This window comes from Impatiens glandulifera, chromosome 3 (genome assembly GCF_907164915.1).
Source record: "Impatiens glandulifera chromosome 3, dImpGla2.1, whole genome shotgun sequence".
Taxonomy (NCBI): Eukaryota; Viridiplantae; Streptophyta; class Magnoliopsida; order Ericales; family Balsaminaceae; genus Impatiens; species Impatiens glandulifera.
In genome coordinates this window covers 728,283-752,984 of record NC_061864.1, presented here as the reverse complement: position 1 = coordinate 752,984, position 24,702 = coordinate 728,283, and the positions used below count along the sequence as shown (strand labels likewise).

The 24,702-nt window shown below is 31.8% G+C and overlaps 3 protein-coding genes across 5 annotated transcripts; 1 reads left to right on the top strand and 2 right to left on the bottom strand.

Annotated features, from left to right (window-relative positions):
• Positions 1-7,419: 7,419 nt before the first annotated feature.
• Positions 7,420-8,745, top strand: LOC124931964 (GATA transcription factor 7-like). The gene is made up of 2 exons (XM_047472556.1): positions 7,420-7,884; positions 7,962-8,745. Exons 1-2 carry the CDS (start codon positions 7,528-7,530, stop codon positions 8,574-8,576), a joined length of 972 nt encoding a protein of 323 aa, XP_047328512.1. The 5' UTR covers positions 7,420-7,527; the 3' UTR covers positions 8,577-8,745.
• A 2,145-nt stretch (positions 8,746-10,890) lies between these two features.
• On the bottom strand, positions 10,891-18,955 carry LOC124931940 (zinc finger CCCH domain-containing protein 19-like). The gene is made up of 10 exons (XM_047472528.1): positions 17,009-18,955; positions 16,831-16,910; positions 15,999-16,183; positions 14,578-15,481; positions 14,348-14,475; positions 13,993-14,052; positions 13,862-13,912; positions 13,069-13,139; positions 12,788-12,945; positions 10,891-12,714 (listed from the first exon to the last, which is right to left on the bottom strand). Exons 1-10 carry the CDS (start codon positions 18,781-18,783, stop codon positions 11,018-11,020), a joined length of 5,109 nt encoding a protein of 1,702 aa, XP_047328484.1. The 5' UTR covers positions 18,784-18,955; the 3' UTR covers positions 10,891-11,017.
• A 1,638-nt stretch (positions 18,956-20,593) lies between these two features.
• LOC124932968 (zinc finger protein GIS2-like) lies at positions 20,594-24,702 on the bottom strand. Of its 3 annotated transcripts, XM_047473689.1 has the most exons (5): positions 24,540-24,702; positions 24,373-24,446; positions 21,940-22,155; positions 21,451-21,543; positions 20,594-21,308 (listed from the first exon to the last, which is right to left on the bottom strand). In XM_047473689.1, exons 3-5 carry the CDS (start codon positions 22,053-22,055, stop codon positions 20,750-20,752), a joined length of 768 nt encoding a protein of 255 aa, XP_047329645.1. In that variant the 5' UTR covers positions 22,056-22,155; positions 24,373-24,446; positions 24,540-24,702; the 3' UTR covers positions 20,594-20,749. The 3 variants fall into 3 exon arrangements, with proteins under 3 accessions (XP_047329645.1, XP_047329643.1, XP_047329644.1); XM_047473687.1 differs by lacking the exon at positions 24,373-24,446; XM_047473688.1 differs by lacking the exons at positions 24,373-24,446; positions 24,540-24,702 and having other exon boundaries at positions 21,940-22,871.

Sequence of the window (24,702 nt, the reverse complement as noted above, 5' to 3'; positions counted from 1 at the left end):
CTTTGGGTAACAAGTTCACACAAAAAATTACAATCAAACACAATTTTGCGTTTAAACTCAAATTTCTCTCTACCTCCCTCCTCAGCATTTAAGATTATAATCTCAACATTTTTTCTTTCATCAATTTTAAATATTTTTTATTTATTCTCTCTCATCTATTTCATTTATTTCTAATCATTTTATTCATTCTCTCTCATCAATTTAATCTCTCTAATCATTTTATTTATTCTCTCTCATTAATTGAATCTCTCTAATCATTTTATTCATTCTCTCTCGTCTATTCTATATATTTATAAATTTTTTATATATTTATATAAAATTATTATAATAAAAAAACATACATTTAAATATATTTTTATTTATTATTTATAATATATGTATCTTAATATATAAAATAATTAAGCAAAATATAAAATATAAATATATTATGATTTTTTTTATATAATTATAATTTTAGAAATTAAACTAGCCTTAATTATCTAAAAGTATTAAATTACAATTGAAATGAATGATAATACGAATAGGATGAAAGAGCTAAAAAAAAAATAAATGGACAATTGAAAGATTAGATCAAAGGGAGAGTGTGGAAATGTGAAAAATATATATAATAATAATTTTTTTTTATTCATGTCATTTATTTTAGAATATATATATTTTTTAATTTAAGTCATTTATTAATATTTAAAATTATATATTAACAAAAAAAATTATAAAAATTAATATATTAATATAATTTATTTTGAAATATATATTATTTTTTAATTTAAATCATTTATTAATATTTAAAATTAAATTAATAAATATATATAATATTATATATATAATATTAATTATTAAATAATATTATAAATATAAAAAAACAAGCTATAAGCTGAATCAAACATGCCCATACTTAACGATTAAATAAGCTAAAATTATATCAAACATCTTAGAATAAGTTGAAATTATATGAAACATCTTAGAATAAGTTGGATAAGCTGACGTCAATAAACTGAGAATAAGTTGAATCAAACTAGCCCATTGTATGAGTTTTTTAATTTTTATTTTGCTAGGACTTAGTTTTATTAAGTTTGATATTGAAATTGTACTATATCTATTTTCAGTGTCGGTTCCAAATTTTGTACTGCTCAGTTCTACATAAAAGAAAATGTAGATTTTTTTTTGTCGTTGTCTAAATCTAGTTTAAAAAAAATATATTTTTGATAAAATTTGAACCAATAACCAAATAAATAATTTTAATTTTTATCTTAAACCAATATATTACAACATTTTATTTTAAAATAATAATAATAATAAATATAATTAAATATTTTCAAATTTTAGTTTAGGGCTGATTAGGCTGACCCCTATTTTAACATGAATTTACATAGAGGGGTTTTGACCGAAAACAGTGCAATTAATTAAATTGTTAAATATCTTTCCCTCAATCAAAACAAATACAATCAATCATTCATTCATTCATATAAATTAGTATATACATTAGTAATAACTATTACTGTGCGTTGATTTGCAATATTTGATATTAATATTATAGAAAAGTGACAAACACAGTTAATTAGTAGTATGTGAGTGGAGTAGACATGCAACCTTATCTCTTCCCCCATGCTCCTAACCTAACTAACGTGGGACCCAACAATTTGTTGAGTTGTCATGCGTAGAAGTGCAGCCAAATAAAGAAAAAAATATATATATAAGAAAAAAAGTCAAGGATTATCATTTATGTCTACCAATTCAAATTTCCTCAATCAATCCTTACGTAAGTTATACTAACCCAACAAAATCAATTATTATATCATTCCCTCTCTTATTCATTAAATTAATTAATTCACTAACCAAAATACTAAAATATTATTTATTTTAAATTATTATTATTTATTTTATTTATATATATAAATACCCTTTAAAACATCGTCATTTTCTCAAAATCATCACATATAATCATTATTTTCTCTCATTTCAGGTTATTTAAATAACCTGAAACGAACAAGGCCTAAGATTAGACAATTTTTTTTTTTTTTATTTTGACCATTTCTAACCCAACCTCAAACTCAAACCCATTTTACACTCTCAAACCCAAACACAAAATGGTGAAAACACAATTTTCTCTCTGGAATACTCATATTATTTACTATTTACAAACGCATTTATTTTTTAAAATTATAAATTAATCCTTTAACAATATTTTTATTTTTTTAGTTTGTATTTATTTACTTATGATGTTTAAGGTAAAAAACACATTTGATATGAATTAATTTTATATATTCAGTTTTTTTATATAATTTATTTATATTTTTATAATTTATTTTATATTTTTATATTATATTTTATAAATTTATTATTTTAAAATATATTATTTTGTTGTATATGAATTATTAATATATAATTAATTATATTTTAATTTTATTAAATAAATGAGAAAAGATTTAGGTTAAATATGTAAATTTGATAAATATATAGATAATATTAATAAGGTTAAAAAGTTAGTATAACTATAAGAATATTCTTTTGAGTTTGGAAATGGGTTTTTAAGTTGGAGGTGAACTACTTTTTGAATTGACATTTACTGTATTTTGGGTTTGAAAATAAGTTTGTGGTTGAAAATGGTCTTATAAATGTTTTTTTACGAATTAGATATTGAGAAACTCGTTTCATTTTAATGAAAATACGTTAATTATGATATTAACATGAACTCAACGGTGAATCTATGTTAGGGTTTGTTAGATTTCAGTCCATTCCGAGATGTGAGATAACCTTATAATTTATTATTTTTTTTAATTTAATTTATTATTTGATTCTAATTCATAAAAAATAGTTAAAATTACGTTTATTCACTCGTTTTATTCATAATTTTCTTTTATTCTTTAGCCATCTATTTTTTTCAAATTAATTTCAACTCGAATTCCTGGATTAGTCCATGTAGAAGTAGGGTCGGCCTTTAATAATGCAACCAATCCAGCCGTCTAGGATCTTTAGTTTTAAACTCCAAAACAAGGTTTGCACCTCTTAAAAAGAATTATATCATTAAACTAATTAAACTAATAAATATAATGCAAAATGATTATTTTTTACACTATAACATACAAAATAACAAAAAAGAACATTTTTTTTTCCGCATAGACAGTCCAAACTTCAGGGTTAAGAGAATCACTCTTGTCAAACAAATATATAATGAGTTAATTAGTAAGCAATTAGGTATAGAAGACATATCTCTCCTCTCTCAATTCTAATGGTTTATTCATTTGGGTTGAAAATAGAATCATTGAAGTTTTTTTTCTTATAGTAATGTTAGAATATATAAAACTACCGATATAATATTAATTAAAAAAAATTTAATTGATCGATTATATGATCGGATATTGTAACATATTGATGGAGTATAATTAACCTAATAAAGACCAATATAATATCTGTTTAAATAACCAAACCAATATAAATTATTCAACAAATGCATGTTCTTACTAATATATTAATTAATGTTATTTTTTTGGTTACATATATACAAATTTAATTTTATATTTTTTTAATAAAAGAGTGTTATCCATTTAATATATATATATATATATATATATATATATATATATATATATAATGATGTTTAATTTTTAAAGTGTTCGGATTGTCAGGTCGAGAGCTGTGGTTAATTTGAATATATATGAGAGCCCTCTCCAAAAGCCGATTCAGATACCGAATCCTATCTCTTGGAAAGAGGTGCAGAAGTTATCCCTGAGATGAAATCGCAGTGCGAAGAAGTTTTTGAGTAAATGAATACTTGAGTTGGATTGTGGGTTGACCCGCCCATAAACTTAAAACGATTAAAAATAAAATTAAAAATACTATATGTATGTTTCGAACTTACAACTTAAATAAACAAATATAAACCTATAACTAACTAGGCTAATAACACTTTATTTTTTAAATTCAAAACCAAAATTGATGAAAGCGGGACATTTTAACAGTATATATATATTCAACTTTTTAACTAACTAATATATATATAATAATAATGTTTAATTTTAAAGTGTCCGGATTGTCGGGTCAAGAGTTGTAGTTAATTCGTATATATATATATATATAAAAGAGTAATTACATCAAAATTAATTTTGTTAGAGTTAGAGGTGAGTCTTGTTGTCCAAAAGAAGATTTTGTGGTTGATTTGTTAAGAGGGAGGGATAAGAGACTAGTAACATTGTATTGTGGGGTGAATTGAGATTTTGTGGTTGATTTGCTAGGAGGGAGGTATAAAAGAGATCGGTAACATTGGATGGTGAAGTCAATTGAGATTTTATGGTTGATTTGTTAAGAGGGGGATAAAAGGTGTGTGAAAGTATTATTATTGAGATTGATAGTTGGTTTACCGATGAATAAAATTTGTAGTTGGTTTACCGAGGGATAAAGGCCTGCTAACATTGGTTTATCAATGATAATAGATTTGTTGTTAGTTGGTCGAGGAATAAGATGAGAGATTAGTAATATGAGAGACTAATTGGAAAACAAAAAAATGTATATAATAGATCTTTATTCATATATGTATACAAATTCCTTAATAATTATACTTTTATGAATGAACATGAATCATCCTATTATTAGCTAGTATGCCTGGTATATATAAATAATCACCTAACAACATAATTAAATAAAATATAATTACAAATATATTTCATGTCTTAATCAAATCACTTATATATAGTGTCATGTTTTGAGCAATAATCGACATAAAACGACCATGCTCAAAATAAATGTGGGAAGATTGACAATTCTTGCGAAGACAATTTCGGCTAACATAGTCATGTTTTTTTAATAGCATTATAATAATAAGTTCAAACACAAACAATTTTTTATTATCTCTTTCTACAAATGAATTTCATTCTATGTCATGATTAATCACATAATTTCTATAGAATAAATAAAAATGCTTCAAAATATTAATGACAACATTATTTTTTACAAATTGAATTTATGAATGAGATTGTTGGTCTACCGAAAAATTTATGGTAAAGAAGTTAGTGATATGTCGAGATTGTTGGTTTGTCAAAAATGAAATTAAAAGATGTTGGTACTATTGAGATAGTTGGGGTGCAAAAATAAGGTTACAAGATTAGTAATATGATATGCCTATTATGTAAGAAATGATACTTTTTGTTGACCGAGAAATGAGAGTACAATTGGTGAACTAATGAGAAAAAAATTAAATGAATGTCTCATTATTAAATTTATTATCCCGTTTCTTTTTTTTTTTTATAAATATTAAAAACAACTTTGAATGAGAGGAGTAAGACGACCACTAGATTGTCTCAACCATTGAAGCCCCTCATTTTCATACCATAGATATTATTGACGAAAAAGATGATGAAGACGATGAAAAACGATAATAATGATGGCGACAACAAAGATGTGAGAATTGTTTATTTCAACTTTGTAAATGTGAATTTTATTTATCCTTGCAACGTAGGGACATTATGCTAGTTATATTAAGATGAGTGATATAAAGAGGGAATTTGAAAGTTAATTCGATGTTACTAGTAGAGGTAGTGCTTGTAGCTAATTCATGAAGTGACACATATACACAAAAATGAATTATCATATTTATCATTTGTTGATTTTTTTCTCTTTGTACATGTGACGCTTTTTAGTGAATACATACAATACATGTACTGTTAACATAACTAACTGAATTTGGGGAAGATGATGACAGAGAAAATGACGTGACATCACCTCATTAGTTGAAAAAAGAAAAAAAAAAGTGTGAGTAAAGAGAAAAAATAAAAAAAAATAATATTTGATATTTATGAATGTGTTGTTTTCAAATTAATTTAAAAATGTCCAATATAAACTCTTGTAATTGTGTTTTCACCCTTCTTATTATTTTTAATATATTGAATATAAATGATGAGTTTATTTTGGTGGAGACTCATTATTCGTATTAGAGCACATTGGAATCGAAGCCAACCTTATCTAACATACCTACATTTTGACTACAATTTCAACTATTATTTCTCTTTCGTTTAATCTTTTATTTTTATTTTTTTCTAAAATGGTAGGTTTAAGAATTCATCACAAATGTCCAAATGGCCTCGTTTCGTAAACTTGCAACCGACAACTATTATACAATAATCTTTTTCATTTTAAATTTTAAATGTGGAGGAGTATCATTGCATAAATGATGGTCCCACTCGCAAGTGAGGATTTAATAGTGTATTTAATAAATAATAATGATGATTGTCGTGATCAAAGTGCGCCAAGATTTTTTTTGAGTTCCAAACGCGCCTTAAAATTAGGCCGGTAAAAATTGACTAAAATTTGAATGGCTCGACCGGGCCCCGCCGGCAAATCAAATCAAGCCACCTGAACCGGAGGCGCAAATAACGCGGCTAACCCTTCAATTCCCTAGCCGGACATCTGATGAACGGTTTAGTCTCTAATTTTCGTTTATTCGTTTCAGTTTATTCACCAAATTGATAGTCAGATAGAAAAATTATGTATAATTTAGATTATAATTTTTTTTTTGTCATAATTTATTATGTAAAATTATTGTAATAGATTATTATATAACGCTAAATGCTCAAATTAAACGCTACAGTCAAACATGCCATAAATGTATATAATTATTATTATTTTTTACTGCAAATAATTTATTCTAAATTTTGGACACATGTCAAATAATTGGGCTTGAATTGATTAATGAAATAAGACTTTGAAAATTACGCAATAAATGATATTTTCAGACAAGTTTCTCAAAACATTGTATAAAAATTAATAATTTTAATTCATAGTAGAATAAATAAATACCCAAACTAGGACAATATACAAACAAAATTCCACCAAATTTCGTAGAAGACGGACTTAAGACAAATAAGTTGTCTTATTTATAATAGTCTATTCTTTAAAGAAAATAAATAAATAATATCAAAGTTAACAAAAACAATGCTTGAAATATAAGAAAATTAGTATTATTATTTTATTTCCTATTATTTTTAAAAAAAATTGAATAGAACACACAAAATTTGATACATTACTATTAGGACCAATTTGAGCACAATTACCGATTTTTTATATGGCATTTATATATAATTAAGACTAATAGAAACATCTTGCTTTTAAACAATGGTGTCTAATTTGGAAATATGAAAATAGTAATAAATTTGTATTTAAATGAAATGATAATTTAAATTTAGACACAAATTTAGATGTAAGAAGTGTTTATAAATAAACATAAAAAATAGCAATAATGGACTTAAAAAAACTTGAATTTTAATAGAAGTTACTATTTGAAAATGGACTAAAAAACAAACAAATAAACGTAAATTAGAAGCATCAAAACCCCAATTGTAAGAAAAATAAAACAAAAAATTCAAAGCAGAATTATTATTGACTATTATTATAGAGGGTTTTAAATTTCAAAATATGGATACCATTATTAATAGGAGAGAGAGAGAGAGAAAACGGGTCCAGAAAAGGCATTAACACAGTAGCAACAGTTTCGCCATTTAACAGAAAAGCTGTACTGCACTTTTTTCATTTTTCTAGATCATGGAATCAATGGAAGCCAAAGCCCTAAAGTCTAGCGTACTCTCCTCTGAATTCTCCATCAAATCAAACCACCAGATTCGACCGGATGATTTCTGCTACGTTAATGGTGGTGGTACTGGTGGTGGTGGAAACGCTGAAGATTTCTCAGTCGATGTATTCCTCGATCTCTCTAATCACGACCTTCAACCTCAGGATGATGTTGATGATGATGATGATGATGATTTATCCGAACAAGCAACAGGAACAGGAACGTATTCTCTATCTGTTTCAAATGATATTGGCTCCTCTAACTGCTGCAGCGCGTTTTCCGATTCATTGGATTCCTCTTTCTTTCCAGACGAACTAAACATTCCACCGGTAATTCTCCATCGTTTTTCCGATTCATTCAGAAACAATATATCTGTCAAATCACTTACGATTAAGAAATTCTGCAGGAAGATGATTTTGAGGATCTAGAGTGGTTATCGAGATTAGTAGACGATTCCTCTACTGAATTGATTCATTTCAGTAGCCCTACTACTACTACTACTACCAGGAATTGTTCGGATCCAATATTAAGAATACCGTCGTCGATTCCGACTACTCCACTTTCTTGTTTCCCGGTGCCGGTCCCGGCGAAGACAAGGTCCAAGAGAGAAAGACCTTCAGGAAGAATCTGGCCGCCATCTTCGTCTTCTTCATCTTCAAATGATCCCTCCTCCTCCTTCATCATCATCAACAAACAGGAGCAAACCTTGAGTCATGTTCCCCTGCCTGTAGAACAGAAGCAAAAGAAGAAGAAGGCGAGAGTGTCATCGGAAACCGGCACCGAAGAAGCGGTTGAGGCGAAGACACAGCGGCGATGTACGCATTGTGAGGTGCAGAAGACACCGCAATGGAGAAGAGGTCCGCTTGGTCCAAAATCGTTGTGTAACGCATGTGGAGTCCGGTTCAAATCCGGTAGGCTGTTTCCGGAATATAGACCGGCTTGTAGTCCGACATTCTCCGGCGAGGTTCATTCTAACAGTCACCGGAGGGTTTTGGAGATGAGAAATAGGGTTCAAACTTAGAAACCGATTTGCTGGTGGGTGGGGGGTTACGGTTCAGAGCCAAATGTAGTAAAATCCGGTTTATTAGGGTTCAGTTTTTAAACCGGTGTAGTCAAATTTGGTGAGCTAGTTAAGTTTTATTTCAATATTTTTCTTCATTATTAATAACGCCAGCATTACAATTTTTAGAGTTTACTTTCTCAAAACTAACCCTACCGACATAGTCACGTTAAATATTTTAATCATATTATCAAGCTAGTTTAAAATTTATATTTGTGAATTTATGGTATTATAACATAATTTATAAATATAAATTAGTTGTATGCAATAGAACTCGGGGAGGTCGGATCATCTAACCCTAAAAAAAACAAAAAAAATCAAAATAAAATTGTAACATAACTTTTAATATATATATTTTTTAATTTATTTATCTAATTAAAAAAATTATTGATATATTCTTAACTTCAATTTTTGATTATATTTATATAAATTTGTAAAATGAAAATAAATTATAAATTTATAAAATTACTAAATTACATAATCTTATATTATAAATTTAGAAGTATAAAAATATTTAACTAATTTAGGAGTTTACCATTCATAAGTTAGTTTATTAATTTATTTTATGTTGGATAAAATTGTAGTGTTAAGAAAGTTCACATTTGTTTAATTTTTTCTAAAGTTTAAAATCAGTTGAATTTTAGAAAATAACTTATAAATTTATTTAAACTGTGTTTTTTCATTAACTTATTTAAATAAAAATAATTATGAAATATATATATATATATTTATATATATATATATAACCTAATTTAACAATGTTTTTCTTTATCAAACATATATATTTAAAATAAGAAAAAAAATATATATTGCACCTTTATACAACACTTATCTCTTATACATCACCTACTTGATTTGGTAAGAAAGAGAAAATATTTTTCTAAATCTTGTATTTTTTTCAAATTATATATTATTTTTTTTATCAAATCAGATAGATACAAATCAGATAGATACAGTATGAAAGTACATTTCTCTTAAAATAATATCTCACTAAATTTTAGATAAAGAAAATTTGACCTGAGAAAAAAAAAAAATCAAATCTTATTCCATGGCAATAAATAATTTGTTTCATACTAATATTGATAGATGAAAAAGTTAGAGATACGGTCCAAATAAAAACTATATAAATAGTCCAAGTGAAAAATGTCTTAAATTAAGAATATATTAAATTAATTTTACTTACAAATTTGTTAAAAAAAAAAAATGGAGAAAACCTTACATTTGTCCTATAATGAGATTTATTCAAAATTAGTAGGGAATTTGTATGAATGTGACATACTAACATGTAATTTGGGTAGTTAGTTGTACATCCATGTTCAATCCATAATTCACTTATTAATTTGTTATATTTATTTGTAATAATAAATAATTTTATTGTTAGTTTAAATGAGAAAGTGTTGACTAATAAATAAAAAATATGTTTTACTCTTACTAAAAAATATCAGAAGTTAAAATACAATCATGATTATAAGAAATTAAAAAGAAAATAGCTATTCATCAACAACTTTAAAATGTAATATTTTTTTAATTATCCAAGTAATATCTTACAAGCTATTCTTTTAGATTTTATTTAATTGATTTTTTTAAAGTCATAGACTGTTCTCTCCACTATTCCAATTTTTTAAATAAAGATCTTGATTGTCTTTATAATAAACAATTAAAGTTTGTCTAGAGTTTAACATGGTAATTTAGATTTTTTTTAATAAATGATTTTGAGAAAATATTGTTTTTAAGTGATTTAAAATTTAAATTATATATATATTTTAAATCAACTCTTAGCAAAAAAACAATATTTGAAATCATAATACTTTTTATATTATAAAAAATGTTTTTTTCGAGACAAAAAATTATTTAGAAGGAACCGATTAATTATAAGGTTTTAACTTTTAATAAGAATCGAACATGTAGGCTTAAAATAATTGTAAGTTGCATATTAACATATTTACACAATATTATTTAATAAATTCAACAAAAGGCCTAACAATAACATTCATTAAGGTGAAAACTACTATTAATTTTTTAATCTAATTAAAAGTAAAACTAATAGTAACAGAAGAGATTAACAACAAACAATAAGCTTCTAAACTGATAATAATTTTAGGATATGTGGAAAAGAGCATTATTGAAACATTTAAAATTGATGGTATTATAGTTATCCACCATTTTTCTAGAAATTATTAAAACAAACAAACTGTAAAAGTAACCCCCAAAGAAAAATAAAATAAAATTAATGACTATAAAGGATTGTAGGGTTCTAGAAGGATAGTATTAAACAGGTAAAGGACAACAAAATGCTAACATAAAGGGGAAGGGAAAAGCTCAAAATTTTTCAATGTAGAAAGGAAAGCTGATTGATTGACTGTATATACAATAAAAACAAGGAGTAAAAACTCTAACCTGCTTCAATTGTGAAGTTGTCTACAAGCTGAACCTTTCTTACAATGTCCATTCAAATGGTATTGGCATACACGATTATTATTATTATTATTCCTTCCAGACCGACCACCACCATTCCATCCCCCCCTACTATTATTGCCACCACCATCATCTCTAGCCCTGTTTTGACCTGAAAATCTGTTGTTACCATTCTGACCGCTCCAGTTTTGGTTTGCATTCCCTCCTTGGACAGGAGCAACTGTATTTCCCATTTGTGTTCCCCCGCCCCAAGCAGGAGGAGGTTGATTTGTCACCGGTGGTGGCTGAAACCATCCATTCCCAGGCATCTGCCCTGTATTAGCCATAGGACCTGGGTTACCCATTTGTGGAAACCAACCCGGGTTCCCCATACCGGGCATAAACCCACCTTGCTGCATAGGAGGACCCGGGTGGTTTCCCGGTACTGCCCATCCAGAAGGATTCATAGGCCCTTGTAGTGGTGGTGGGGGTGGTTGTGATTGTGGTGGTACCATGTTCCAGTTCATGTTTGAAGTTGGGACAGGAACAGGGACAGGTCCTCCCCAACCACCCAACTGTTGATTACCTGTCATTGGGCCCCACGAAGAGGACATGACCATATTACCCGCCCAAGGTACGTTTGGCTGTTGCTGCTGGACTATTTGAGGCCTCCAAGTTTCAGTTTGAGTCATGGCTGCAGTAGGAGTAGGAGTAGTAGAGGTATTATTATGGCCATATGATGACTGAACATAAACTTGTTCAGATGTTTGAGAAGGAACAATATTGACGCGGGTTTCAGTCTGATTTGCTTGTTGTGGAACCATTTCTTGTTTCGAAACCCATTCATGATTACTAGTTATATCTGAGATGCCTAGTGATTCGACCATATTATGCCCCTGTCCTCTAATAACCTGATTTACTGAAGATGGCATAATAGGGGTTGGGGTCGGGGCAGAGTTTGGAGTAGGCGACGGGAGATTATCGTTTCTAGTGATGTAATCAGAACCCAACCTGTCAGTTGAAAATTTTGAAACCTGGACAGTTGGTGATGATCTCCATTTCTCTACATTTTGATCCCCATGAAGCTGCTGCTTCTTGACAGGTGGTGTTGGGGATGAAAGATGTGATGGTTGTGATTCCTGATTATTATTAAATCTTCCTGCCAAGGCATCCTTCAAAAACATAGACCTATCTTCATCTTCATTATTTCTCCAAATTCTCAGGTCAGTGGGGAAGTAGCCAGTGTTGTTCCATTTCCGCAGCTGAACAACCGAAAACGGTCCTTGAATCTTTCCAGATGGATCCTTATAAAGCCAAATTTTTTCTGTTTCCTTACTCTTAGTAACCGACGATGAAGGATTAGATGCTGGACTAGTGAATGAATCTGATCTTACAACAGAATGTTTTGTTTGCCCAGCTGTTTCAGATTTCGGCGGTGTTTCAAAATAGTTAGATTGCTGTAGTATGCCTCCATCTCGTCCTTGATTCCTTGTGCTTTCATCCTCAAGAGAACTAACTGAAGCTTTATCGTCACTTCTGTTCAGGAAATCTTTCCCTGAACTGCTTCTGGAGAATTCCCAGTTCCTATCAGAGTATTTCCTCGAGCCACCACTTCCTGACTCTGTAAGATTTCCTCTTCCAGGAGAGATTGGTTCCCTCACGTTCCTGCTAAAGCCAGAAACTGCCCTAGGTCTCGAGAAATTTTCTGCAGACAGTGCAAAGTAAGATTTCATACACAACAAACAGGGATAATAAGCATGGAAAAAATAAACAAAAACCTTGTTTAGTCTCTTCCTCCCTGTCACTTTCGTTTTCCTCAGATTCATAGTTTGGATCCATTTTTGGATCTGCATGTATTTCAGGAATCTCCTCCAGTCTACGGCGACGCTCCTCCGGTGTCTTCAAAACTTGTAGTTTCTCCACGCATTCCCTAAGCGTATTAATTTGTAAAGGATCACATCTAACAATTTAACACCTAACCATGATTTATATTTTCTTTTTTTTAAGAAAATGGATACTAGGGCATAAAATACACTAAATCCAAAAAGATAAAGGATATTCTTTTCGCCGTCCTTTCTCACTTGCTCTGTCACGAAGATGAGCAATTCTCTGTGTCTCTGCTTCCAGCCACTGCATTATAAAAATGAACATTATGCTAAAATTGTTTGCTATATGTACAGATAACAAGAACATCTTTGTAGTGCTTTCGGACTTGGCTACTAATATTTGGCGTTTAGTTATGAAAGAAATTCATGTTGATCATGATCCACAAATATCTACATTGGTTATGTTTGCCAAAAATGACACTAATATTGAAAAATATCTAATCATGATCTAGAAAATAAATTGAATACCAAATGAATCAACAAAAATACACTATAATTTGGATCAAGATCCAAAAAATAATCTAATAATCATCCACAAAAAATCTTATACCAAACAAAACCACTGTCAGATTTAACTTCGACGATTTTCCGATGAGATTGTGATTATGGCGTAGATGGTTATCAAAGTACTAGTTTCCAAATAGGCTCATTACAGCCCTTCCAAAATGAAAAAAGAGATAAGCAAGGAGTTATTTAAGTCAGACTTAAGTATATGTTGGCAGAACCAAAATAAGATTTCTAGATCTGATTAACTTCTAAGAAGTAGCTAGAGAGATATAACCAAAGGCATGTTAGGCAAGGTCTTTAAGCTCCTACACATTGGATCTGGTTTCAAAACATTTATCAACAAGATATAAAGAGTATGTGAACTGTGGTAAGCCACAGAATCTAAAGGATCATATATGCCTAAAATATCTCACCAAACATGCAAGTGAAGGCAACTAACGTCAGATTTAGGAACCTTACATCATTAACTCTAGCGGCATGGATTTCTGTTGCCTTGTGCAGGACGTCTCCCTGAAACAAAGAACATGCGATCTTTAGAACTCAATCTAGCTAATTATTTGGAGATGATTCGTGAAAAAAATTACAATTACCACAGTCAGCCTATTGATAAGCCCACATTTTATGCTCTGCCGAAGGCGTTTGCATTCATCCTTCAAAATCAAACAAATATGTTAAATTCTTTGCTAGAAGGATTATATACTCAATCAGAGAAACATGTATATAAGTGGAAAAAAGCAAGAATAAACCGTTCATATCAATGTACTGTTTCCGACATGAATTCAATTTTAGTTAAAGGCTACAACACATGATAGTCAATGCAAGCTGCTGACAATTGGAAAATAAGTCATACACGAATATTAATATATCCAGCTACCTGTGTTGAGGAGACTTTTGCGTCATTTGTGGATCAATGAAAAAATTCTCAGTTTTCAAAAAAAAAAATACCTCGGTGAAATCTTGGTTTGAAATTGTGTCAATTACCACCACCTCTGTTTTGTCCAAGTTCAATACTTCTAAGTAAAATCCAGTGGTCCTTTTACCAACTTTATATGGGTTATCAGCTTTAGTTGTGCCTGAATACAACAGAGACCAATAAATCTTAGAATCTCAATATATTATTGCAAAGATTCAAAAAAAAACAAAGGGTGTAGCTAAACATTACTAAAGAAATGTACCTGTAACCTGGACCAGCCTATAGAGATCTTGCTTTTGATTATTACCAGATATCCTTATCCTAACAAAAGTCCCAACAACTGTATCATGGAATTTGTCAATATCTTCAAGAATATCCTCTATCAATTTTCTTCGCAAATAGATTAAGTTTATATTGTGATTATCAATGGCAGCATAATCATCAAGATTGGATTGAGCTTCTCTCTCATAACCTTTCTTCCTTGTTCTGCGTTTCTTTTCTTTACTTCCCTTACTAAATGGAGAATCGGTGGTTCCATCTTTATCCGCCTGGTTAACATCAGTATCGACAACAATGCCTTGAACATCATCGATTTGAGCGTCGGTCTTCATAAGAAAGTGAGATTCAAGAAGTTTTAACATTTCAAAATGACCAACACGAGCTTTTCCAAATAGATTTACCAGTCTTGCATCACAAACAATTTGACTTTTCCGACGAGGATCGCGAAGCTTGTTTCTTTTTATATATTCAAGCAGTAAAGCCTGCACATCAAACTGAGATAAAACGGAGTTGTCACCATCCTTCATATGCATAACAAACTCTAAGAGCTCTCTTGATGCCCATTCTGTGTTTGCAGGCGCAGAAGCTTTCTCTGAAGTATTTGGCAAGTCAGCCTCTTCAGTATTCTCATGCAATTTCGATCTTCTCTTAGACATTCGTTTTTTGGGTTTTCTATCTGCTAGGTTCTCTGAACTGTCTGAGCCTGAACCTCCATCGTTGGCATCAATATATTCTTCATTTGATTCATCTTTTCCCAAAGACACTCTTCGTGGATTTTTAGCTTGGGCAATTTCATCAGTAGTCAGAGACAGTTTTTCCTTCAAATCTGTCCAATAGTCCTTGAATAGGTACTCCCAACTGCTCTTATCATCAAAGTCTACTTGATCCTGATGAATATAACAGGACAAGTGAGCTCTTCGCAGAAATACAACAAAGAAACTGCAAATGAAATGTAACTATACACTAAATTCAATGCAGAAATAGGACAAGTTAGTGAGTTAGGTAGTTAACGGACTGGAATTTGTAAGTCTGCTGGACAATAGGCCAAGTCTAGTTGGCTTAATAAGATGAGACAAGAATATCAATGATCGTTAGTTGTGGAATTAATATAAACAGAGTTAGTAGAGTGTTAGAATGTAGTCATTAATCCAAACACTTTGATTGTGATCTCAGTTTCTACCTCAATGAAATTTTTGAGTTCTCTTCTCAACGCCTACTATTCTAAATACCCTACATCAGTATCGTCCTTGAAACCCTTGCCAAACCGGTTTATTTTAAAGAGAACTAAAGCGTAAAATCAAAGAATTTGTAGGTTTCTTCAAAAAACAAATTAAAGAATGTTGAACTATGGGAAGAAAAAAAAGAGGTAAGCAAGAAGCAAAGGACTGAGAACACTAAGTGTACCTCCTTGTTTGCAGACTCATTATTTTCAATCAACATCACAGTTCTCATGCAAGTTTCACAAAAACCCTTGTTACCCCGAACACATGAGATAACAGCATCTTTCGTGCACTTTTGGCACAAAGAAAAAGTGCATGTATAACACATATAGCGTGCATTCTTCTCACAAATGCTACAAAGATGCCAGCCTGAAAAATAAGAGGTAAGATATGTAAAGTCATATCACATATGCTTCTACAGATGTGCAGATACAACATTGAAATTTAATTGGACAAATGAGATAACACTAAAGTAGCCAAGTTGGTGTACCACAAAAATAAATGAGGCAGGAAAGCTAAATCACAATTTAAAAGTCAGCGAGTTTAAAAGAAAAACATAAGGAGCTTTATAGCAAAAAAAAATTACATAATTTGAAATTAATCCCAAACAACCCCCTATCCCATCATCATTCAAATCATCTACTTACATACCCTTACTTTACTTTCTATAACAGTTTAAATAATAAAGTACAAAGAATGTTTAGTCATTCAACCCAAACAGCCCCAAATAATCTACTTCTCATCAAACAATGTTAAAACATATTATTTGAAGAAAAAAACTACAACAAACAAGCTATAAGGTTGAAACTTTCTCTATTGATCTCAAGAACTTATAGAGACACAAAAATCAACTTTTTACACCCGATAGTAAGCTTCAATGTAGAGATATTAGAAGAAAATCAAAAAGGAATAAATCAATGTTTCTTGTGAAAATGACCCTTGCATATTGATTCATACAAAAAAGGTTACGACATCAACATAAAGGAAGAACTGAGATGTAAAAGATAATAACTCACCACAATTCCATCGACCTTCTGCTTGAAAGAATGCTTCGTCCTGATTGACACAGGAAGGATGATAAGCCTTATGACATCCCCTGGAAATCACATGAACAAGTTGAATAAACATACACAAAGAAAAGAGCAAGCAGTACATAAATTTCACATTTTTTGTCAGCAAAATTAACAGGCCCACCTACGATCACATAGCACAAGCTCTCCACCATCAAAGCAAATGAAACAAACATCTTCTCCTGTGGTCTTCTTAGATGAAGCTCGTAATGGAACCTTGGTGTTCTTTCCTCTTTTCCTCTTCCCTACAACAGTGTTCTCTGCAACCTCTTGTTCTGCCATCTCTGTCTCTATTTCAGCCTCAGCAGTTGGTGCCTCGTCCTCTTCCATTGGCTCTTCATCTTCATCATCTTTTGTTGAATCGTCATCAACAGTTTGCAGATCATCCAAAAGCTGAATAGGGTTCTCTTCGGCAGTTTGTAGATCAACAGAGCCACCTCCATTATCTTGTTCTTCCATCTCTGGTACCTCTATCTCGTTTTCTTCCATTGGTTCTTCATCCTCACCGTCATCAATAGTTTGTAGATCATCCAAAAGCTGAATCGGGTTTTCTTCAACAGTTTGTAGATCAACAGAGACACCAACATTATATTGTTCTTCCATCTCTGGTGCATCTGTCTCTGTCTCCATTTCAGCCTCATTCTCTTCCATTGGCTCTTCATCCTCATCCTCATTAACAGTTTGTAGATCATCCGATAGCTGAATAGGGTTCTCTTCAACAGCGCCACCTCTATTATCTTGTTCTGCCATCTCTGGTGCATCAGTCTCTGTCTCCATTTCAGTATTATTCTCTTCCATCGGTTCTTCATCTTCATCGTCATCAACAGTTTGCAGACCATCCAAAAGCTGAATAGGGTTCTCTTCAATCTCTTCTGTTGCATCAATTTCTGTAATTCCAACATTTTCTTGTCTCATGACTTCGTCTTCCACACTCACTAAAGCGGCAGGCAAGGATTGGTAATCAATAACTTCTACATTATCAGGTTCAGGTGCAAGATCGCACACAGTACCTGATAAGGTCATGTAAGTTGAAGCTTCATCTTCCTGGTCCAGTTTAGAAGCAACTGGGGACTGCACATCTACATTTTGTGGATCGTTAGCTGGAATAGATGACTGAACATCAAAGGATTGCAAATTGTCTGAGTCGTCTGCTATAGTAGGAACGACATCATTTGTCACAATAGCTTTGAAATCATCTGAATGAATCAATGGATCGACTGAAACAAATTGTTGGTCACTCTCACAGGACTTCCACCTCCATTCCCTATCATCTGACCCCGCTTCATCATCTTTCATCTTCATTGCATTTTCCACTATCTGAGTTTCCTCTTCTTTCATTATTACCTCATCTTGGGTCTCACCCAAAGATTTATTAGAAGGCACGATCTCTGGACCATCGAATTTCAAAGAAGAATCGCCCACTGCATCAGCCTCGGCCACACCAGCCAAAGAAATATCATTTCCTGCCATTTCCTCTGATATATCCACTGCTGGGTCGGCGCTAATGAGCGGCGTATCACCTTCAATCAATTCTGGCTCAGCTTTCCCCTCTTCGGCCACCTTGTCATCGTCTTCTGCAGCATCATCCAGTCCCTGCCTAACATCAATCTCAGGCGCAGACTTCTCGGATACATGCATTTTCGCTTCAACCGACAGAGTCACTACCTCCTCGGTCGTTCTCCCTTCCTCGGCAGATAAAAACGGCGGCGGCCCAACAAGTAGTTGCGATTCTAGAACTTGAGGAAGAATTGAGGATTCAAGATCGCTATTTTCCTCGGTTTTTGCGAGCTCCGCAGTCTCAGAAGGTTTATCTTCTGTATCATGGGACTCATGATGAGCTTGCAGTTGAACGGGAGGATTGTCCATCTTGATAATCTCTTTCTCGCCCTCGTCTTCCATCGGCTTAATAAATATAAAACCCTAACCCTAGATTCCACATACGCAGTTACGAACACACGAGAAAGTATATGTCTTGATGAGCGGCAGCATCTACAGACAGAGCAGTCTGAGAGAGATTACGTATTAGCAAAACAAAAAAAATGAGAAAAGAGAGATTACGTTGGTCCTAGAACGAAGTGGGTGGGTCATGGATTTACAAACAAAAACAACAACAGATCATCATCAACATCTAACCCTTCCCTTACAACCTTATAATAAGACCAACACACTCAAATTGTCTTTAAATATTTTCAAATGTTTTTTTTATTTTAAATATATTATATATACCCCTAAATTAGTTTAAGTAAAATAATATATATATATATATATATATATATATATATATTTTAATGTTTAAAAAAATTCTCAAAATATAACTTAATTATATATGTATATGTTCACACCAATTTATGTCTAATTCTAATTTTATTATTTATTATTTAAATTTAAAAAAAATAACTTGCAATAATGAAACTAGAAGGCATATGACTTTTTTTCTCTTAAATTCTTGTTTTTTTTTTATGCTTTTTTTTTTTTTAAATGGCTCATCTATATTAAAAAAAAATGTTTAAAACATGTTACTCAACCGCTTATCGAACGCTTATCGAACTCGTAAATTCTCGATAAAAACGATTAACTCCCTAACCGACTTCATCGAATTTTCAGAACGAACCTCATAATGTGTCATAATAATAACATTATCAATTATATATATCAAAATACTACAAGTTCACAAAAAATAATAATGAAAAAAGTAACTCAAATATGTAGTCTTCATATAAGTCTGTTCAATTCAAATTTCTCAACAATTTTCAAGGACTCATGAATCATCAAATGAATCTCATTTATTACTCTGAAAATACTTCATATATTTGTTACCCCTCAAAAATACAAAAATAATTGAGTTGTCATTTTACCTCCATTTGACACGCACAATAATGACTTATCATAATATAACATTTTTTTCCAAATATAATCCGTTAAAATTGTATTGTTAATAGTGTTTCATCCAATAAACGAGATATTAGATTTGAATATTTGACTCTTAAAATTTTACAACAAAAATAAATAATATCATTTTTGTGAACGAATTGTAATAATATCCCGCATAAAATAAAAAAAAAACAAAAAAAAAAAACCCTTAGGTGACAAACATACCAACTTATTTTTCTCATTTTTTTTTCAATGTAATTCACCACTTTCTTTTCTGATTTAAAAAAAAAAAAAAAAAAAAAAAAACCATCATACCTGCAATCCCTTATTTTTTAATTTTTTTTTCTGGTTTTCATCATTACACTAAAATTTTGATGACAAGCTATAGGTCTGTTAACTTTGGTTAATAAGATCATTTACAAATAGTTTCAATGTCACTACATCTTGTTTTTAGTGTTTCTAAACATAACACTTTTATCAACAAATTATATTATTCCCAGTTCCAGTTCCCACAAGAATTCAAGCTCAAATTATTTTACTTATTATGTCAATATAAGCCTAATAAAGTTTTAGTCCCTTTCACAACTAACAAACTTACAAACAATCCACATTAACCATAATTGTAAAAGGATCTTATCACCATCAATTTGGGCATGGGGTGGTCTTATCTCGGCACCTGTACTGTACTATCTCAGCCAAACCGAGAGCTGTTAAGAGGAACAATAACATATTGAAATTTGCTTAGGCGAAAGAAACAGATCCAAGGTTAATAGTTACATCTCAAGAAAAAAGAAAACAGGCACAGTTGACTATTCATTCACTGAATTGCAGCTGCAGCAATAATAATATATGAATCTTAAAACCCAAGAGAAAGGCAGCCTACAAACTCACTCAAAATACACAACTTAGAAAGAGATTGCAAAGTTCAATTGTCTTCTTAACAAAACCAAATTTTAGATAAAATCCTTGGAGACTAAAGCAATCTCTCAAATAGTCAATATCTCCTGCTGGGGAAACGGTGCTGCTGGTGGCGATGGTGATCCATAAACCTAGCAGATGGGCACTCATACGCAAGATGACCCCTTCCTCCACAGTTATGACATATAATTGAAGCCCCCTGTCCCATACACTCCCGGCTAATATGCCCCGACTGGTGGCAGCTCCGACATATAATATCCCTATAACCGCCGCCGCCGCCAACGCGATCGTCGAGAATGTTTCCTTTAGGGCACTCTCTCGCAACGTGTCCAGAAATATTACACAAGTTACAGACAGGAGCGTTTGTGCATTCCCGGGCAATGTGACCTGTCTTTCTGCAGTTCTTGCACGCCTTATCGTTTGTGCAATCAACACCAATATGCCCTTGCTTGAAACAGTTGTTGCACAACTTCAGATCGCCAGGTGGCACCTGTGGGACCGTGCAGTCTCTAGCTCGATGCCCTGCTTTACCACATGTGTGACATATGCCTTCGTTTGGGCAGTTTCCAGCCATGTGCCCTGGTTCTCGACAGTTCCAGCACAGTGACTTCGTACTGCACTCTGATGCAATGTGCCTGATATATATGATTACCCGAGCAACCAAATCAATTCAGAATTCTATTGATGATTTCTCGTATAAATCTAGATTCAGATCCATAAATTGTTTTCAAGTGAGCCCAATAATGATTGAACAAAATTTGACTATATATAACTTACCCTGGAAGACCACAATTGTGGCATAATGCAGAATTAGGACACTCTCTGGCATAATGACCTGGTCGCTTGCAGTTCTTGCACAGATTGTTTTGGCTGTAAGCAATATTTTCATTCTTGTGAAAAAAGAAAAAATAGAAATGAAGTCTCACAAATGCACAATAATAGAAATGAAGAAACATCAATGGAACTCATTGTTCTTGCACACCTCGAGAAAACATGCACACATGGGTCACTACTCACTAGTAATAATAAGGTCTTGTTTGATCAATCAAATCATCTATCAAAATACTAAATTAGTCTTACTTTGTATCGAATATTATAAAAAAGTTTAGAGGTTTTTCCAAAAAGATGACCTACTTCAAACAAGCTCATGTTAGCAATGAACTACAGTCAACTTCCTATAAAGAAATCAATCTAATAGTTTCTGGATAGCCAATTTTAACAAAACAACATCAAAAACAAATTATATTTGTTAGAAGTCCTGACAACCTGAAACCCCCACGCGAAGAATCACGCCTGTAAGGTGCATCACGATAAGAATATCGTGAAGTGCGGATCTTCCTATCCATAGGGCTCCTGCTTCTGCTCCTGCTGCCTGAACTCATATTCAAAGACTCTCCTCCAAATTAATCAAGCACCACCACCTGACTCCAAATGCACCACCACCTGACTCCAAATACACCACCAGCAACACAATCCTTCTCCCTGTCCACATGACAACCATACCCAAACACCACACCCATGAGTCCCATAAATCCTTTTTCTTCTCAAGCATATACAACACCACAATCTGAATTATAAAGAACATATTCTTCAACTTCAAACCATCTCCGATAAGCCATTCATTCACCATACAACTACTATATTTCTCTACCTTGGCCGCTCCCCCCTCCCCCCTTTCTTGTTCCTCCCATAAAAAATCCATAAGGGAATATGCTCAACTTCCACCACAAAGTAAATTAAAGGAACTAATTATCATTGTTAGGGAAGGAAACATGTGATTTTATAGCTTATTTATTGGTATCATGATTTCTTTTTATCAAGGTGATCATCCTGAAAAATCTACATTGTTATGCTTTTCAAACGATTATCTATAAAATAATCTACATAACGATCTAAAAATAAAGTGGCTCACGATTTGTATATCAAAGGAAACAAAGAAATTAATCTGGAATATGATCTATAAAATATATATTTATATATCGAACATGGTCAAGAAAACAATCTAAAAAATCACTTTCATTTTCACTATGGCGATTTTTCAGTGGGATCATGATTGTGACAATTATTTTCATACAGGCTCATTAAATATGAAGTGATCAAATGCAAATTCCTTATCCACAACCCCTACCAAGAGTCAAAACAACAATGACCGAATCAGCGATCAAGAACACTAAGCGTAAGTTTGGATGAGGTAATTAGAAGGGGAATTGGCATTAGAATTATAATTCTACAAAAATTGGCATTGAATTACAATTCAATTCTTACGTTTGTTAAAACTATAGAATTGTAATTCAATTCAAATTTTTATGTTTGAAAAAAACTATAAAATTGAATAAAGAGATTTGTTTTTTGTACAAACATAACTCATTTTGGAAGGAATGAGGAAGAAGGAAGTGAACTTCTATATTGGAGTGTAAAAAGTGGGATTGAGAAAAGTGAGATAGAAATTAGAATTCAGAACTAAATAGTGTAGATTTAAAACAAAACAAAAAAAATACACTTGTCTTTTATCCATCCGAATTCTATTTCTAAATTCAATTCCTACATTTAAATCCCTAACAAACATCACAATTGTAATTGTACCACCAATTCCAATTCCAGCAACCAAACGCACCCTAATTGTACCCCAAACTAACTTGTGTACTAAGTTTATATCACTAATACTTCGGAGACTATTTAAATGTTCTAACTTCAAGAACTATTATACCTAACCCTTGAACAATACATAAAGATCCATCCACGTTTAGTGGTTAGTGACCTATCTATTTAAGCTTCTGTTGAGTGGTCGCTAGTAACTACATGGAATACCCCTCCAGGACATGAGGACTGGGGATTTGAAATGCGGTACAACAACTCAAGTCTATATTTTGCACTGAATCTAGTCATCCAAGAAAGGGACAAAACAATGATCATGTGGAGCACATCATTAAGGTGTTTGGAAGCACTACATGTAGGGGTGATCGATGGATCTGATTGGATCGTTTTTTTGATAAATTTAAATCCGGCTATGTCTGCTATATTCTATTAAAGACCCTATATCCGGCGGATTTGATGCATCAGACCTTGGATTGATTTGATAATTTTTGGATAGGTATGTGAACTAATTTAAAAACATTTAATCAAACGAATTCAATTATATAAACACCAACGTTATACCATTTTAAACAAATTTTCTTATTAACCAAAGACCAAAAAAAAAGTTGATATATTTGTAAAATTTCTTGTTCATCATAACTTTAACTAATACATTTGGTGTGTGGATCGAATTGGTTAGGTTATCTGAATAGATCCTATATCCAGCAGATCAGATATTTGTTGTGATAGGTTGTATATCTCTATGTATATCTACATATCATTCAAGGTTGTCCCAACACCATGAGATCACACTTCAAGCCTAAAGCTATCAGATAACTCAAGTGGCAAAATGACTACATCTCATCCGTCCATGAAATTTTCTTCTTCTGTAGAATTACTACACCAGTTTTCTCCAGAAACTAGACTAATATACAGCTTAACAATTTACCCTCATATTTCCCCACTCATAATAATTAATAACGTTAATGTAATTCTCTTTTGACTATAAATATCATGGCAATTAGAGGAGGTTAGTAATCTAAAGCTAATCAAACACGATATGCAGAGAAAAAGATTTGTTCTCGCTTAAATCATATAAGTTCAAATCTACAGAGAAAATCTTACATAAACACTGGGAGAATTCCCAGTCAAATTATTCAATGGGAATCCGGATGAAATTCAGAAAGTTATCAAACTCTCTGGATTTGTTGATATAGAACAACTCAATGAATCGAGATCCAGACGAAAATCAACGAGAGAAACTATATATTATTAATAGGCAGATGAGGTACCTGTGTTCTGATGATGCCTCCGGCTGCTGATCTACGAACAGCGAAGAGAAGAGAAGAGAAGAGAAGAAAACTCGGATGAGAGAGAAGAGGCAATGGATGAAATCTGAATGTATATCTACCGATGGATGATAAGGTATTTCGCACTTGCTTCACCTTCGCTCGC